This window comes from Haemorhous mexicanus, chromosome 17 (genome assembly GCF_027477595.1).
Source record: "Haemorhous mexicanus isolate bHaeMex1 chromosome 17, bHaeMex1.pri, whole genome shotgun sequence".
In the NCBI taxonomy this organism is placed as follows: domain Eukaryota; kingdom Metazoa; phylum Chordata; class Aves; order Passeriformes; family Fringillidae; genus Haemorhous; species Haemorhous mexicanus.
In genome coordinates this window covers 9,630,286-9,645,590 of record NC_082357.1, presented here as the reverse complement: position 1 = coordinate 9,645,590, position 15,305 = coordinate 9,630,286, and the positions used below count along the sequence as shown (strand labels likewise).

Below are 15,305 nucleotides of genomic sequence, written 5' to 3'. Positions count from 1 at the left end.
CTATGGCAAGAACTAATTGTAGAAATTAAGACTATTGGGATCATCAGACCTGCTCTGCTTGACTTCTGCTTCACTATTTCATGGAAATAACTGGTTTGCTTGATCAAAAAAGGAAACCCAAAGCTCTGTGAGGCCTGACAGTCCCTGGGTTCTCCCGTCTTGTGAAGGCTGGACACGCACTGCTCTGATCTAAAACTTGCCAGCACAATTAACAATGTCACACACAACGAGACAACGAGAGGAGGGAGGATGGTATCAAGATCCATGGATAAAGAGAAACAATCTGGCTGTGCAGTGGTGGTGCAGTGAGAGAGGTGGTCCCAAGGCAGGTGCCTGGCTGGGGAAAGTGGGCACTTGCCCACAGCAATAGAGGGGGAACGTTGGGGTGACCCGAGTTACACGTGCTCAGTACGTCTGTGGGGTAAACATACTAACGTGCCTCAAGAGATGCCGAGAATGAGGTTGCTGCATGATGGGTGCCAGGTGGGATAGACGGGATATATGGTGTCAAAGGCAGCTCTATGTTCGACGGCGACTTGTTACACACGACGGGCCTGCTGTGGGACGATGCCCAGCCCGCTGTCCCTGACCGGGTTGCGAGCTTCTGCCAGCAGTGCCAGCGCTCAGAAGGGCTCCGCCTGAATACACCATGCACGGATCAAAGGCCGGGGCTGTGCTACTGACCCAGTACTGGAGTGGAGCTCCGGCCCTCCGCCCGCTCCCGCCCCAGCCGAGGCACCGCCCGCGAGGCGGCCCCGGCGCGGCCCGGCCCGGCCGGATGTGAGCGCGGCGCCGCTTCCTGCGCCCGCAGTCCGCCCTCTCCCTCCCCGCCTTGGGTGGTGCCGCTGCCTCGTCCCTGCTCCCGGCTCAGGGCGGAGGCGGCCGCCGCTCCTTGCTCCGCTCAGCAGCAGCCCCGATGCAGGCCATCAAGTGTGTGGTGGTGGGCGACGGGTAAGTCCGAGGGACCCTCGGCCGGGCCCGGCCCTGAGCCGCTCCGCAGGCCCTGGGGGTGTCGGGCCGCGGGGCGGGAGCGGCTCCCGGGCCCCGCCGCGGGGTGTGGGCGATCCCGGCACGGGGCGCGGGCGCGGCCCGGCCCGGCCGTCCTGAGGGAGCGGGGCTGGCTGGGGCCGCAGCCGGAGCCGGGCTGTGGCGAGCGGGCGGCCGGGGGCGGGTGGGTGGCGGCCGCGGCTTCCTGCTGCTGCCGGGCGGGGAGGGAAGCGCGGGCACGGCGGGGCCGGGGAGCGGGGTGTGCAGGGGTCGGCAGCCCGGGCGCGTCTCCGAGCCGAGCCCCGCATCGCCGCGGGGCCGGGACCGGGGCCGTGCTGGTGGCTGAGTGTTTCGCCTTGGTGCGGGCAGAAGCGGCCGCCGTGAATGAACAGGGTGTGCTGGGCTGTCCGGGCAGGCCGGGCCGCGTCCGTGCACTGCCACTGCTTGCTGGTGTTCTTTCATCACTGAAGTAGTCCAAGTGTATTAAAATAATTACTGTGGTTTTAATTATATTAGGAAATTAATATTGATTTGAAATACTTTTTTGTGAAAGTAACCAACTTACTGCCGTTTAAGATCTTGATTTTTGACATCTGACTTTTGCAGTAAAACTGAGTGAAATGGGCTCAACTCTATACAGATCATAAATGCTTTTGGGCAGAAACTGGTTTTTTGCCTGCAGACATCTGGTCTTGTAAGGCTCCTGTCTAAAGGAGAATGATAGGCCCTTGAAATACAAATAGTTAATGATATTTAATGATATACTTGTCTGTAAAGAGCAGTTACACCTACAGGATCTTAATATGGTGTTACTTATATGTGAAACAAGTTGGGGATGCTTTTCAGAATTGAGTTAACTCATAAGTTTAGCAATTGGATTTCACTGTGAGGAGTGCTGGAATTGAGAAAAGAGTTTGTGTTTGGTATTTTTGAATATTCTCCACAATACCATTCTGCTCATCTCAGAGGGATTCTCTCTCTTCCTGCATGTCAGAGCTCAGGGGAACATCCCAGTCCAGCTGGAAAACAAGACTTGTCTTATGCACTTTGAGTTGGTTTTGTTTTTTTTTTTTTAAGAGAAACAAAAATCCTAGTGTAGACTGAGCATAATTGGTATCACAGCAAACTTCTGTAGATTACAGAGGAGTGAAGTGTAGCTAAATGGACTCAGTACAGTGGTCTGTAATTTCACATGGTGCCTTATTTTTTAAGTTATTTGTGTGTGTTTGGGGAGGTTGTTGATTTGTTTTTAAAGATGTAGAATCCCTAAAAAGGCAGCAAAGTATGGCTGAAAGATAAACCTTACAGTGTGCCAAATTTGTTTTGAATCACTACGTGTGATTTGGAGCCATATGAATATGAAAATGGTATCTCAGTAAATCATTGTCGTAGTATAATTCTTTGATGCCAGATAGGATAACTGTGGACTGCTCTTATTGCTTATATTGAATTTAAACCCAACAAAATTGCTTTTCTACTCTCTCTCTCTCTCTATATATATATATCTATATCTATATATCTATATCTGTATATGTATATATGTTTGGTTTTTAAAAAATCCATCTGAACTCTGTATTTACAATGCTGTAAATAAATGTGATGCATCATGTTTGGGTGGGGATAAGATTCAGTCTACTTCCTCGTATAGAAGTGAGAACTCAGCACAAACCAGCTGTATAATGTTCAATAATTCATTCAACAGAACAGTTTGGTCATTTGCTTTGTAATCCTTCTTCCTAGCATTTCTGTTGTTCTCTGTCTTGGAAATGTAGGTGGTGTAGTTCTACCTGACTTTTGTACATATGTGTGAACAAAATACAGTAATTTAATTTATTTTCCTTCCTCTTTAGTTAGAAACAAATCTTTCTTAAGATTCTTTTCAGGTACTGTTGCTCATTTCTGGTAGCTTTGTATCATTCTCTGTTCACTGTTTTTAAAATACATTTAACTATTTGTCTTTCTTTGTGCTGTTGCTGCTTCAAGAGCTCCAGCATTGCAGGTATTCTAGGAAACGTCTTGTTTGGCTTAGATAAGGCCAAAGCTTTAGTGTTCCTGTAAAACAATGCAGGTTAAAGATTTGCTTATGTAATATAAAACTTGGGTATTGTTTTACCTACCCTCCACAAAGATCTGCTAGGAACAAAAATAAACAAAGCTTTAGAAGTACCTGTGGTTATTTTTCTAATTTGTTAATGAGTAGGCTGTTTCTCATATGTAAGTCGCTTTTTGTTCTTAGAGTTTTCACTCGTGTATGTTTGGACAACTAACTTGACTGGGAAAGGGTGGCATGTGTGCTAGTTTGGGCTATCATATTTCCCCCTTGTTTTTTTTTATTTTGCTGTGGGGATTGTGTGGGGGAAAATAAATGACAACTGTTGCTTTGAGCTGTCATGATAGAGAGTAGGAGGAATGTGCAGGACAGATGAAGAGCAGCCGCTGGAGTAACTGCAGGAGTTGCTGTTGATTGACACTGGAGAAAAAGCATTGGTGGAAGTTATTTTTAGCAGCTTTTGTTTTCACTCCAAAAAGGCAGCTGTTCAGTGGTACAAAACCTTCGGTTATGTTGTGTAATGTTAGGAGAAGTTCTGTGTTTGGGAGAAATTACCAATTACTAGATGACACAGAAGTTGTTGCCCTTCATGCTCTTTTGTTGTAGGCAATTTTTAATTGTGGAAATGCTGTAAGAGCAATAATTTAGGAGTTCTTGTTTGGAATTCTGCTTGATCTGAGGCCTTTGTCTGCTAAAGCTGTGCTTTTTTTTGTGTGTATTTGCTTTGATGGCTGGGGAGAAGGGGAGGGATGTATAAGGTAATTGGCTTCTTACTGAGTGTAATGCAGTGTTTGTGTGAGACAGTGAACACCTCAGATCCCTCCCGTGCCATCTGGAGAAAGTGCACTGACGTGAGCTTTGGTAACTTGTGTTACTGAAAATGTTCTTTAAAAAGCAGTTGTTTTCTAAGTTCTGAAGAGCCTGTTTGGGAGAGGGTGTGGCACATTGAGTAATAGAGCTTATCTGAGAGCTGGATGTAGCTAAAGCTCCCGCAGCAGCAGTACTGAACTCTTGATCCCAGGGTGGTACTAGAGAAATCTCAGCTGCTCTTTAGTGTCTGAGCAAAGACCTGCGCATCATGTCTGTCAGAGGGGTAGGTCATGTGCATCAGAGAAAGAAAGAAATGGCACAAGCAAAGCTTTTTATGAAGGTTACCACCTGTTTGCAGGTAAAACATGGCTCCAAGGAGCTCTACTACAGTGGGGAAATGTTATAAAACTTGTTAGCATAAGTAAAGAGAAGATGCGTTTTGTGCTTAGGAATGAATACATATGTGGTTGTATGTGGTTATACATGTGTGGTAATACATTGATTCCTGGGTGCTACTCAGAATCAAAAAGGGACTCAGTGCTGTCTTTTGTTAAGGTAGTTTTGTTAAGCATTTAAAGCTGGATTTCTGCAGGCCATGTTTTTAATGACAGTCAAATGTTGCTAGGTTCATTTATGTAATAGTGGGTGGACAGAGCTGTGATTAAGTAGTTGCTAGAAATCTTATGACTAATCTTGGTGTTATTTTAGATTCTTAGTCTCAGCCTTTATGTTTAAGGATTTAAACTTTGCCAAACAGTTGGAATTCTCTTTAGGGGAGTGCTTTATTACAGAAATTAGTAGTCTAAAAAAGTTGATAAAGTACTTAGAGGATGTACTTTATAAAGGTAGGCATTAGTGTTTATTTTTAAGACTGGTGACCATAATGATCTGATTCGTGTGGCAGTGGGCCAGAAGACAAGGAAGGCAGGAAACCTGGATGGAGTACGTCTGAAAGGGGGCTGTTGAACGTGTTTTTTCTTGTTTAAATGGCTCTGGCTGATTGGTGCTGCAGAAACACACTGCAGGCACTTCTGAACGTGGAATGAAATCTCTCACCACCTTCCTGTGCTGTTCTGATTAGCCAGAGCAGACTTGGGAGTTTCAGTGCAAGGCAGGCAAAGGAGCCTGGATGCACAGAATAATTCTCGACCTGCTGCTGAAAATGTTGAGTTCAACATTAATTTGTTGGAAGCTCAAATTACCTGTAATGACCTTACTGGAAGCTGAAGTGTCAGCCCAGACAGGTTCCAGAGGCGTGAGAATGTGTTGTCTCTGTGCCTCAAGAGATTTCCCAGAGCATTTGGCTGTTGCTCTGCTTGGGATCCTGAAGGTTTTCCCACCTGTCCTTTGTGAGCTGGCCCAGCACAGCCGGCTGTGTGGTGTTGTGAGAGCAGCTCAGCAGCACATCCCAACTGATCTAACTCATCAGCAGGCAGCCAAAATAGCAAGTTGTCCTTATGGGGGAGGAATAACTTTCCTTAACTCCCTGTTCTGGCTTGTTGGAGTTAGTTCAGGAGCTAAGATGGGATCTCCTCTTTGACAGCTGTTAAACAGGTATCTGCGTGGTGAACTGCTCCGGAATTGTTTCCCACACAAATCTTTTTTTTAAGGGCAAATCCATCTACTTTTGAGCACAAGTATATCTCAGACCTTTTACAACGAGGGAATGTTCAGAGATTGTTCTTAATGAGAACAGAATTAAATGCCTCCTTTCAAGATGTCATTATAACTTGTTAAAGAGAGTGTGTGCTGAAAGGAGAAAACCCTCAGTCTGTGTGAGGGGCTGGTGTCTTAGAAGCAGGTGAGAAAACCAGGGTGGGAAACTGCCTGAAATGATCAGAGTTGCAGCAGATAGAGTGTTATGGCAGGTATTAGCTAAGAAACATAAGGCAAATTACAATTAAAAATGGATGTGTGGAACAAAATCCCAAATAATTTTGCACGCTGAAGTGTCTCTTCAGTAGCTCAGGCATTTCAGGTGATGTCAGAAGCTGCTGTCAAATACCTTCTGGGGCTAATGCTGTGAGGAACTGCTTAAAGTTGAATGGAGAGACTTTTTTAGTTAGAGGTTGAGCCATGACTTACAGATATGACAAAGCTCAAATTCACTGGTGAAGGATTTAGTTCAGGAGGCTCATGAGTCAAACCTCATACTGATGACACGATTACCATAGGTGCAGCAAGGTTTCAAAGCTACTGCTGACTGGCTTTGAGCAAATCGCTGTGGTGATAAAACATCTGCAAGGCAATGCAGTTTTCCCTGCCCAGGAGCAGGAAGGGGGATTGGGCTGGGAGGCTGGCTGGCAGCATCCCTGGAATCTCTCACAGGGTCAAGGGATTATGCACTGCAAGTGGGAAGCCTGCAAGGGAACCAGTCGGCAGTGTGACATTCTTTGCAGATACTATTTTAAAAAGAGAAATAAGGCCCAGTTTCAAGTTATCCAACACTTAATTGAAACTGTAACAAAAATTGAATGCTGTCATTAATCAAATGTTTGACTCCAGATAAGATGTGGGGGGGAGGGTAGAGAGGTTACGAGCTGGCTGCCAGAGTTTTGAAGGAATCCTGGAACAGAGCCTTGTCCTGCCCCCATTTGAGGCTCTTGTGAATTAGATCAGTAGGAAGAGGTTTGCTGTTCCAAGTTTTCCAATCCTGGAATGTAATTTATCTTTAAATCAGTTAATGAAATGTTTGAGTAGTGGGTGAACGCATGTGGGGAGTCACTTTGTAATAGCAGTAAATAATATGAGTTATCATTTGCATTCATTCCTTAAATACTCCAAAGTAATGATGTGTTGAGAAATTATCCTTTTCAAGCTTTCTTTAACTTCACTTATATGCAAGTATACAATTTTCTGGAAAAGATAAGAGTTTTGGAATTGTGTAAGGGTATTTGGAAATACTTCTCAGTTTCTTTTTAATTTCAGAGAGCTGGAAGAAGGCCACCTTTCTGAGTATTCAGTCAGATGACTAGGAGATATTAGTGGTCTAATTAACACATGTGGGGTTTTTGTGACTAAAAATTAATGAAATTTGGTGATTTATCACTTCACAAAATGGATGTTTATACTAGGTGTCTTTTCATTGCCAGTAATTTTAAAGCTGCAGTCTGTCAGCTGTTTTCCTGTACAGTAGTGATTGGAGATGTTCAGTTGTCCTTAGGTGTCTGGATGTAATTAGTTTTCTTCGCCCTACAGGAATATTATTTCTTGTTATTCAAGATGAATGTGTTTTACATGTGAACTTTTTCTTTCTTTGCAGTGCTGTAGGTAAAACATGCCTACTCATCAGTTACACAACCAATGCATTTCCTGGAGAGTATATACCCACGGTGTAAGTACTTGTAAAATCCAGAGAACTCATTCCTGTCAGCTTCCCAGTGCCTGCTGCCATTCCAGATTCCGTAACTGAATTGTTTGATTTGGCTGCAAGCACCCCTCAGGTGTGTGTGAGGAACACTTTGAGCTTTTACTGTAGCACAGTCACACCAGTGTGTGCTGATGGTCCCTCAGTTTTGGCTCTCTGTGCCCTCCGGGCCTGGCTGATTAGGGACCAACATTTGCTAACATTTTACCAGATGTTGTTCTCTTCCAAAATAGTGTCGTGTGTTTCTGTCTCTAATGTCATTCATAATAAGCAGTCCCAAGGCTGAACAGCTTGTAAAACATTATATCATAGTCAGAAATAGTTGTCTTACATGGCTGGTGATTTTTTGTTTATTTGTTCCTTCCACTTTTTGTGCTACTGCCAATCCTGTGCTAAGCCAGCCACGGCTTTTTGGCTCCTCAGGCGAGACTGTGGAGACTCATTTATTCTTCCCCTTTTCTTTCACATAAGGATTTGTCAGTATCAGTATTAGTGCAGTTCTCTTTTCCAGGGCCTGCTGGATGTGTTTTATACATGTACAGCTTCTTTGCCCTTTTCAGATGTCTCTGTATTTTCATCTGGCTATGCTGTTCTCCTGAAGTACTGATGAGTTTTTTCAGACAACAAAATACTTTCTAATGAGGTTTATAGATGACTTTTGTTACCTGTCCAAGGCCTTGTTGCCTTAGTTACACCTGTTTCCTCTTTTTTGGTCTTAAATTCGAATTTTTGCATTACAATGTCTTGTGCTCCCAGTGAATTTAAAACCTTTGCACCCACAGCAGTGATGAGATAAAAACGATGCCTCCACTGGCCCCTGGTTATGAGCTTTGATATTTCATTGGAGGGGGTTTTGATTAGCAGGATTAATTAGCTTTTTTCTTACCTACTGTTGTCATTAAGGATTTCTTGGTTGTTGCTTCTGTATCTTCTGTTCTAAATTTCCCACCACGAGACAGATTAACTTGCTGAATGTCCCACTAAGACTGGAAAGTGCTTGTGAAGTACATCACCTGCTTTCCTGTACTCACTGGGATTAACAATTCCTTTGGAAGAGCCATGACAGATCACTTCTGCTCAGACTGGACCAAGTCTGTTGTGTATAACTTTTTATTCCATTACCCAATGTCACGCTTGTTATTTGAAGAACAACTTTACTGTCTCTGGGGAGCTGACGGATGCAATGAAAATGTTCCCTTCCCCAGTTTTCCCAGTTTTTTCCCTCTATGAGGGAAAAATCCTTGGGTACCTTATTTTACTGCAAGCTAATGCAGCTAACTCTCTCTTTATTTTTAGTTTTGACAACTACTCTGCCAATGTAATGGTTGATGGAAAACCAGTCAACCTGGGTTTGTGGGACACAGCTGGACAAGAGGACTATGACAGACTACGTCCACTCTCCTACCCGCAAACAGTAAGAGCTGCAGGGTGAAACCAAGAGCAGGCTCTACAGCCTTGTCTAACATAAAGCATTTTTCTTTTTGAACATAAGGCCAACATTGTCACACCTGGAGTTGTATTTATTAGTAACAGTGACCACTTCCATTTCTTGTGCTGTAGCTGTAATGTATAATCTCTGGGGTGTGTGCAGTTGTTAAAAAGTTAAAATTTGCATGCCCGATGTATTTGTGTGCACTGGTACTTGCTGGGTTTTGTGTAGTCGCAGCCTCAAAATTGTCTAGAACGCTTGATTTAAAATAAAAAAAAACTACCCCGAAACTAGCTCAAAAAATCCCGGTAAATAGTCCCATCAGCTAGTCCATTGGTTTTAAGGTTAGCATGCCTGCCAAAGGCAGGGTTTGTTTTTGGTGTTAGGCGATGTTTGGCTGCAACCTGACACTGTCACTGCTAAGCACTTGATATTGTTTAGTCTGTGTGAAGATGTTCTACATGTGAAAGAGGCAGCACTGAATGAAGAGATTATTGGTATTGACAGAGGCTGTGGTGTCCCAGCTTTCCAATGCACTTGAGCCCGTGGTTATTTTATTGCTTGCTGCAGTTGTGCTGTGACATCGATACAAATGTGCTTCTGTCTTCCCTGTGGCAAACTGGTTAAGTCCTGCCTCCATCCTGCATCTTTCCGTGTTCAAGGAAAACACTGAAGTGATCTGCTTTGCTTTCTTCTTTCCAGTGTGACTTCAGCTACAGTTAATCTTTGTAAAGGTGCTTTTGAATCTGTTTAGAGCAGTGGTAATTTGCAGGGTTTTTTTGGTACTGATTACTCTTGCTGTTGACTGTCAAATATATGTTAAATGCTAGTAATGTAAAATGTAAAATTATTTCACTCTGCAGCATAACTGCTCTTGAATAATGTGAATCTTATTTAAGGAGCTCTGGTGCTATTTTCAGTAATCTTTCCTTAATTCACTGCTCACTAACTTACAGTCATTAGGCTTCCCCATCAGTTATGATCCACAAAATTGATATGAATTTGCCAGTTGTGGGCAACTATAGTTGAAATGTCAGAAATATCTGTCTATTTTAGAAGGAGAGAGAATGGAAAGCTGTTTTTCTCTAATACTTAGATATTTATAGGATACTTAAAACTTCAGTTTTGCTTAGCATCATAAAAATATTTTCCAAAAAGTAGAAGTAAGTATATTGAAAGATCTTTAGTAGGAACAGAATGTCTGTGACAAAGGAACAGAATGCACATACATGTCTTCAGCCTGCCAAAGTAACTTTGTGTTTCTGGCAGACTGCAAAATAATTCCTTGTCTAAGCATCCTAGGGAAAAAGTGTTGTCTGTGCAAGGATGTATACCTGTTCAGTACAGTTGTATTTGGAGTACTTTCAGTTATTTGGATGGGTTTTTTGCAGCAGAAAATGAAATGGGGCTGTAAGTCTTCAAGTTCTTGTGAAGAAGTCTTCAGATTTCAGACTTGTGCAGTATCAAAGATTCATCACCCCCACAAAACTCAGAAAAAGCACTGAGGAAGAGAACAGTGGTGCTGACGAAACCTGACTTTTTTTAGGATCTGTGTTCAGCCTCTTTTCCTTCAGTGTGCTATTTAAAACTCAGCCCTTGCATGTTCTCATGGCTCTCCTTTCCCTTTTTGTGCACCTGAAGGATGTTTTGGGCAAGGTGAAAGCAGCAGGTGTTGGTTACTTGGGCAGTGTGTGCTGAGATCAGTGACCCAGCAGTTAACAGCTGGTAACTTCACAGTGAGGGCTTGGCATTAATTTGTATCTTTTTCTCCTTATTCATATTTTTATTTATTCCTTAAAATATACAGGAATTTAATATCTTTTCCTTAATGCATGTGAAATCTACTATTTCCAAATATTTGGGGAAGGAAAACCTTGGGACAGAAAAGGTGCTCACGTCTGTTTCCTCAGGAGACCAAACCAAAGAGAAATTGTTAGTTGGGTGCTTTTCGGGAGAGGTTTGATCTTGCAGGTTTCCCCTGACAGTGCAGAACTGGTTTCTGGGGAAGGCTGGTGTCTGCTCTGGGTGCAGCTGGTTGTGCTGAATTACAGGGCAGCGTCTCTCTTAAGAAGAAAATCCTCCTTGAGAATATCTGTGAGCAGAAATTGCTGACTGAAAACATTTTCCCTTAAATCCATTTGAGGAGTAACTTTATCTCCTGCTGTTACTAGGTTGGAGGAACCAATGGTAAGAATATATCTTCCAGTCTGACAGATCAACCTATTGCCGTATGTAAAACTTTAAATAAACTTCAGTTCCAAGTTCTGTCATCTTGTCTTCCCTATGATAGTGATAAATTGGCCCCTATTTTTTGAACAAATACTTTTCTTGGAACTATCAAATTGCTAGATCTAAGAACTCTGTTACCAAATTTATGTGAGTTGCTAAGATTAAGTATTTTTTTGAAAACAAATAGCTTTTCCTGCTAGTGTGCAAGACACCTGAGATCTTCCAGTAATTCCTTGCGGTTACACCAAATCTTTGGATCTCTGGAGCTAGTGGAGGAGAGAATCTCCTCAAGTGCAGCCCTTGAGTCCCCATGAACCAGCAGAATTGGAAAACAGAAGTAGTGGCCATAGTATCACATTATTTGATGTTGTTTCTTTCTTCTTCTGGGACGCTGCTGCGGAAACTTGTTTGGGTGATGCATGAACAACTGGGTTGCAAGTGCTTAGCAGTGAGATGTCAGCTGCTGACCTAACAAAATGCCTTGAAATGCAGCACAATCAACTAACACTCTGCAATGCCTGATTCTGTAGCACGTTTGGTACTGCAAGAAGTACGGATGCAGAGGTAGGATGGGGAGAGTTGGGCTTGTTTGGGAGACACCGACTGAGTTGGGGTCATACAGCAAGTTTACATCAACACAGATGGAGGAAATGAGTGTTGGGGTTATTCTGAATGCCTGCAGACCTGGAGCGTGTCATCTGTGAAACCTGAATTGTATCCTGTGGTTACTATCAACACATGCTCTGAAATGGTTTTACCTGCTCTTACGTAGAATCTTTTGCCGTCAGTTAAAAAGCAAGATGTGCAAGATCCCTTTTTTTCTGCTTTCTCATTATTTAGAAAGGAAAGGGAGGAACTTTGAGACTTTTGTTCCCTTTTCAATCCTAATTTGGTGATAGAGAAGTTCTAAATCTTTTTTTACTGGCATTCAGTAGGAGTGAAGTTCTGTAAGAAGTTCAACAAGCTGCTTTTGATTTGGAAGCAGTAATTGTAGAAATTCTTGCATAAATTTTTTTTTTAAATTTCACCGTTGAAATTGGCCTTCGCAATTTAAGACTACTTTTGAGTTGTGTATTAACAGGTAACACTTTGCAACATCCTATGCTGATGAGGTCAATGAAGAAGAAATGACATTTAGGGGGAAAAACCCTTGAAAGGCATTATTGGTGTCCTAGTTGCTGGCTACTGCAATAGCTGATTCTAAATTTGACTGCAATCTATTTGTTATTTTCCCCCCCTTTCTCTCTGGCTGCTTGTAGCTGCCTGGGAATGGATTTCCCACTGGGAAGGCTGCCTCTGATTATCATGTGCAACTGTATTGCTGACCTTGCCTTTTGCAAGTGTGGTGGAGCTGGCAGTGTCAAGGAGATACTGATGATATTGGCCTGTTCACGACACTGTACAGTGGCTTCTCTCTTGGGCTGACTCTGTCACCTTGTTTTGTAGGATGTCTTCTTAATCTGCTTTTCCCTCGTGAGCCCAGCTTCCTTTGAAAATGTCCGTGCTAAGGTAAGGACGAGCTGGTACCGTTTTATTTCTGAATGTTCATCATACTGTTCACTTACAGCAGAGTTTGGAAAATATTAGGTGCTTTTTTTTTAATTGTTTTTCCCACAGGCCCCATGAAATGCAGTTTGGAAAAGCAGAAATCCATTTGCCTAACTTGTGAGTCATGGAAGTTCAGGGCACATGACACACTTAAGTACGAATTGTTTCTTGATGTGTTGATAACAGTAATTTAAGTATTCAGCCAGCAAGGTGCTGAGATCACAAACAGGAGCTTTCCTTTTAGTACAGTTTGAAAAAAAAAAAGAGCTTTAAAACAAATGCATGTAAAAATTGGGTACTTGTTCCTTGCATCAGCCATCCTTCTGCACGTGCTCTGTAACTGGGAATATTTCGTGTCCTCAGACAGCTCAGCTGCACAAGGAGGTGTCTCCATGGGCAAGGGTAGGTCAGGGCATTTCTGGTGTGTGAGGAAAATACAGCCCTTAATGGGCTACATTTTTAAAGTATATGGGAATAGCTGTTGGCTTCATTGACAGTGATGTGCCCTTTTCTAATCCTGCCCTGATGGGATCTGGGTGCTCCCTCTGTTCCAACTGACCCAAAGTGAAGGACTGGGAGCTTTTCAGCTGTGATGTTCCAGGGCCTCCAGGGAACTTGGCCCCCACACAGGAGACCCCATTTTTTATTTGTCTTTTTCAGTGGTATCCTGAGGTGCGGCACCACTGTCCCAACACGCCCATCATCCTCGTGGGCACCAAACTGGACCTGCGGGATGACAAGGACACCATAGAAAAGCTGAAGGAGAAGAAGCTGACTCCCATCACCTACCCACAGGGCCTTGCCATGGCAAAAGAGATCGGTATGGCAGCGGCGGGGTTACTGTTGGCTGGATCTAGGCTGTGTTTGTGGCAGACCTTGTACCTTAATTAAATGGAATGCCTGGCTTTTGTTGTGGAGCCGGCTGGGAGCGGTGCTGCTGGAGCTGTGCAAAGCTGCTCTGTAACTGTGTCTCTGCTTCCCCCAGGCGCAGTGAAATATCTCGAATGCTCAGCACTTACGCAGCGAGGCCTCAAGACAGTGTTTGATGAAGCCATCCGAGCAGTGCTGTGCCCCCCTCCTGTAAAGAAGAGGAAGAGAAAATGTCTGCTGCTGTAAACTCACCCTCCCCCAGCCCATCGACCCTGTGCTTTGCTCAAACAATGGAGCATTCACATGCCAATTTTTTCTGTTATAAATTAGTTCTCTTCCATCAGTTCTTCAACCAATTGACAATTTCATGGTTTCATTTGTTTAAAGTATGACCCTTACCTTGCATCCTTCTAAGAGCAAACTCCTGAAAAGACACACCTATGTAAAGCCTTATTTTTAAAATCCTCTTCTTGCTCAATTAAATGTTGCCAAACTATCTGCTGAACTAAGTCGCATTGTTGTGCTACAAACACTAAGCACTAAACTGTTTTTTAAAGATTCTTCTTGAAAATGACTCTAATTTCTGGTAGGAAATGCAAAATCTCTTTCTAGTTTTTCACAGTAAGTAACAGTACCGGGGAATTAGCAGAACATTGCGCTCTAATGTTTTATTCTGAACTGTTTTCCCAGCACAGCCGTTGCCTCGTGGTGCATCCAGCACCCATCTCTGGCAATGACTGACACGCCTGAGTCACAGTGTAAATGCTTTATCATTGGTAAGGGCTTGGTTGCAATCTAGTTCTTGCTGCTGTGATTGGAAAATTAACTATTCTTACTGAAGTGTATCTAGTCCTTTTGACAGCGTTGTATTGTGATGAATAAATGGAATATTGGGTTGGATCCGGAGATAGTGCCAGACAGTATTTTGACACTGTACAGCTGACTTACACTACACTGCCAGAGTAGCTCAGCAACCATTTTCCCAGAGGTGCAGTAGTGGAGAGAGGTTGGTGTTCATGGGTAAATTCCTTTGAATTTCAAGTAGGGCATTCATGGTAGGTACAATTCTGAATCAGTCATTCCCACTTTTATGTAGTAAATGCTTTTCTTGTAGAATCTCTTCTTATTGAGCAATATAACTTGTATTTTAAAACCTTCTGATTGATAGAAGTTTGCTTTTTTTTTCTTTTTTTTTTAGAGTAGAATGTTCAAGCATATCTTCATTTTCCTGTTATTTCTGACCCAGTAAGTTATGCTTTCTGAGGAGCTTTTAGTCTATTAACTAGGTGTAAAAATCATGTGAAGCAGCTTTACACATTTTAGTAATTTTTATATTTTAAACCTCTGTAACTGACAAACCTTTCAACCATCACTGTTTGCAAGGTCCCCCCACCGTAACATGACTAATGCAGCCAAGTGTTCTTTCTGTCACTCCATGTGCAGCAGCGATCGCGTAACGGTAACTTGGGTCTGTGAGGTTCTGTAATTAGTGCTCATGTTCTGTACCTTCCAAAGTGGCAGGAATATGATGTTGACCTACACCCTTTCAACCACTAAAGCAAAATTTAAAAATAAAAGTTGCAAAATTGTGAAGTTTTTACATTGATCTTTTGCTAATGCAATTGGCAGTATGTTTTGCATGTATGACTTAATAAATCCTTGAATCATAAGTGTGGTAGTGTTTGAGTTTCTGAGCAAGTGTCTCATTCCTGTGCCACTCTGAGCACATTCTTGTTCTGTGCCAGCAGCCCTGTGTGCACGTGTCTCCTCAGGGCCTGTGTGCAAAGCCCAGGCTGGCAGTGGTCCCCTGAGAACCCAAACTAAACACAGCACTTGGCAACAGCTCTGCAGAGGCCTTGCCCTCTCAGTGTAGTTGTTACAGCTCCTGCTGCTGCTTGTGCAGTGCCTTAAAGCTACTGGCAGTGGGGGGCAGGTTCTCTGTTCCACTCCCCTCTATGCAAACAGAAATCCCCTTCCTCTGAACCAGTCACAGTTTGTGCTTAAATGGCCCAGAT

The 15,305-nt window shown here is 43.2% G+C and overlaps 1 protein-coding gene across 2 annotated transcripts; it reads left to right on the top strand.

Moving 5' to 3' along the window:
- Positions 1-787: 787 nt before the first annotated feature.
- RAC1 (Rac family small GTPase 1) lies at positions 788-14,960 on the top strand. Of its 2 annotated transcripts, XM_059862057.1 has the most exons (7): positions 788-951; positions 7,110-7,181; positions 8,511-8,628; positions 10,815-10,871; positions 12,319-12,381; positions 13,081-13,240; positions 13,406-14,960. In XM_059862057.1, the coding sequence occupies exons 1-7, from the start codon at positions 917-919 to the stop codon at positions 13,534-13,536; spliced, it is 636 nt and encodes a 211-aa protein (XP_059718040.1). In that variant the 5' UTR covers positions 788-916; the 3' UTR covers positions 13,537-14,960. The 2 variants fall into 2 exon arrangements, with proteins under 2 accessions (XP_059718040.1, XP_059718041.1); XM_059862058.1 differs by lacking the exon at positions 10,815-10,871 and having other exon boundaries at positions 791-951.
- Positions 14,961-15,305: the final 345 nt, after the last annotated feature.

Bases quoted from the DNA above. Each gene is read 5' to 3' on its own strand.
- RAC1 (XM_059862057.1), top strand. From the start codon at position 917: ATGCAGGCCATCAAGTGTGTGGTGGTGGGCGACGG. The intron at 7,182-8,510 runs GTAAGTACTTGT...CTTTATTTTTAG, and splicing joins GGAGAGTATATACCCACGGT to TTTTGACAACTACTCTGCCA. The intron at 13,241-13,405 runs GTATGGCAGCGG...TGCTTCCCCCAG, and splicing joins TGCCATGGCAAAAGAGATCG to GCGCAGTGAAATATCTCGAA.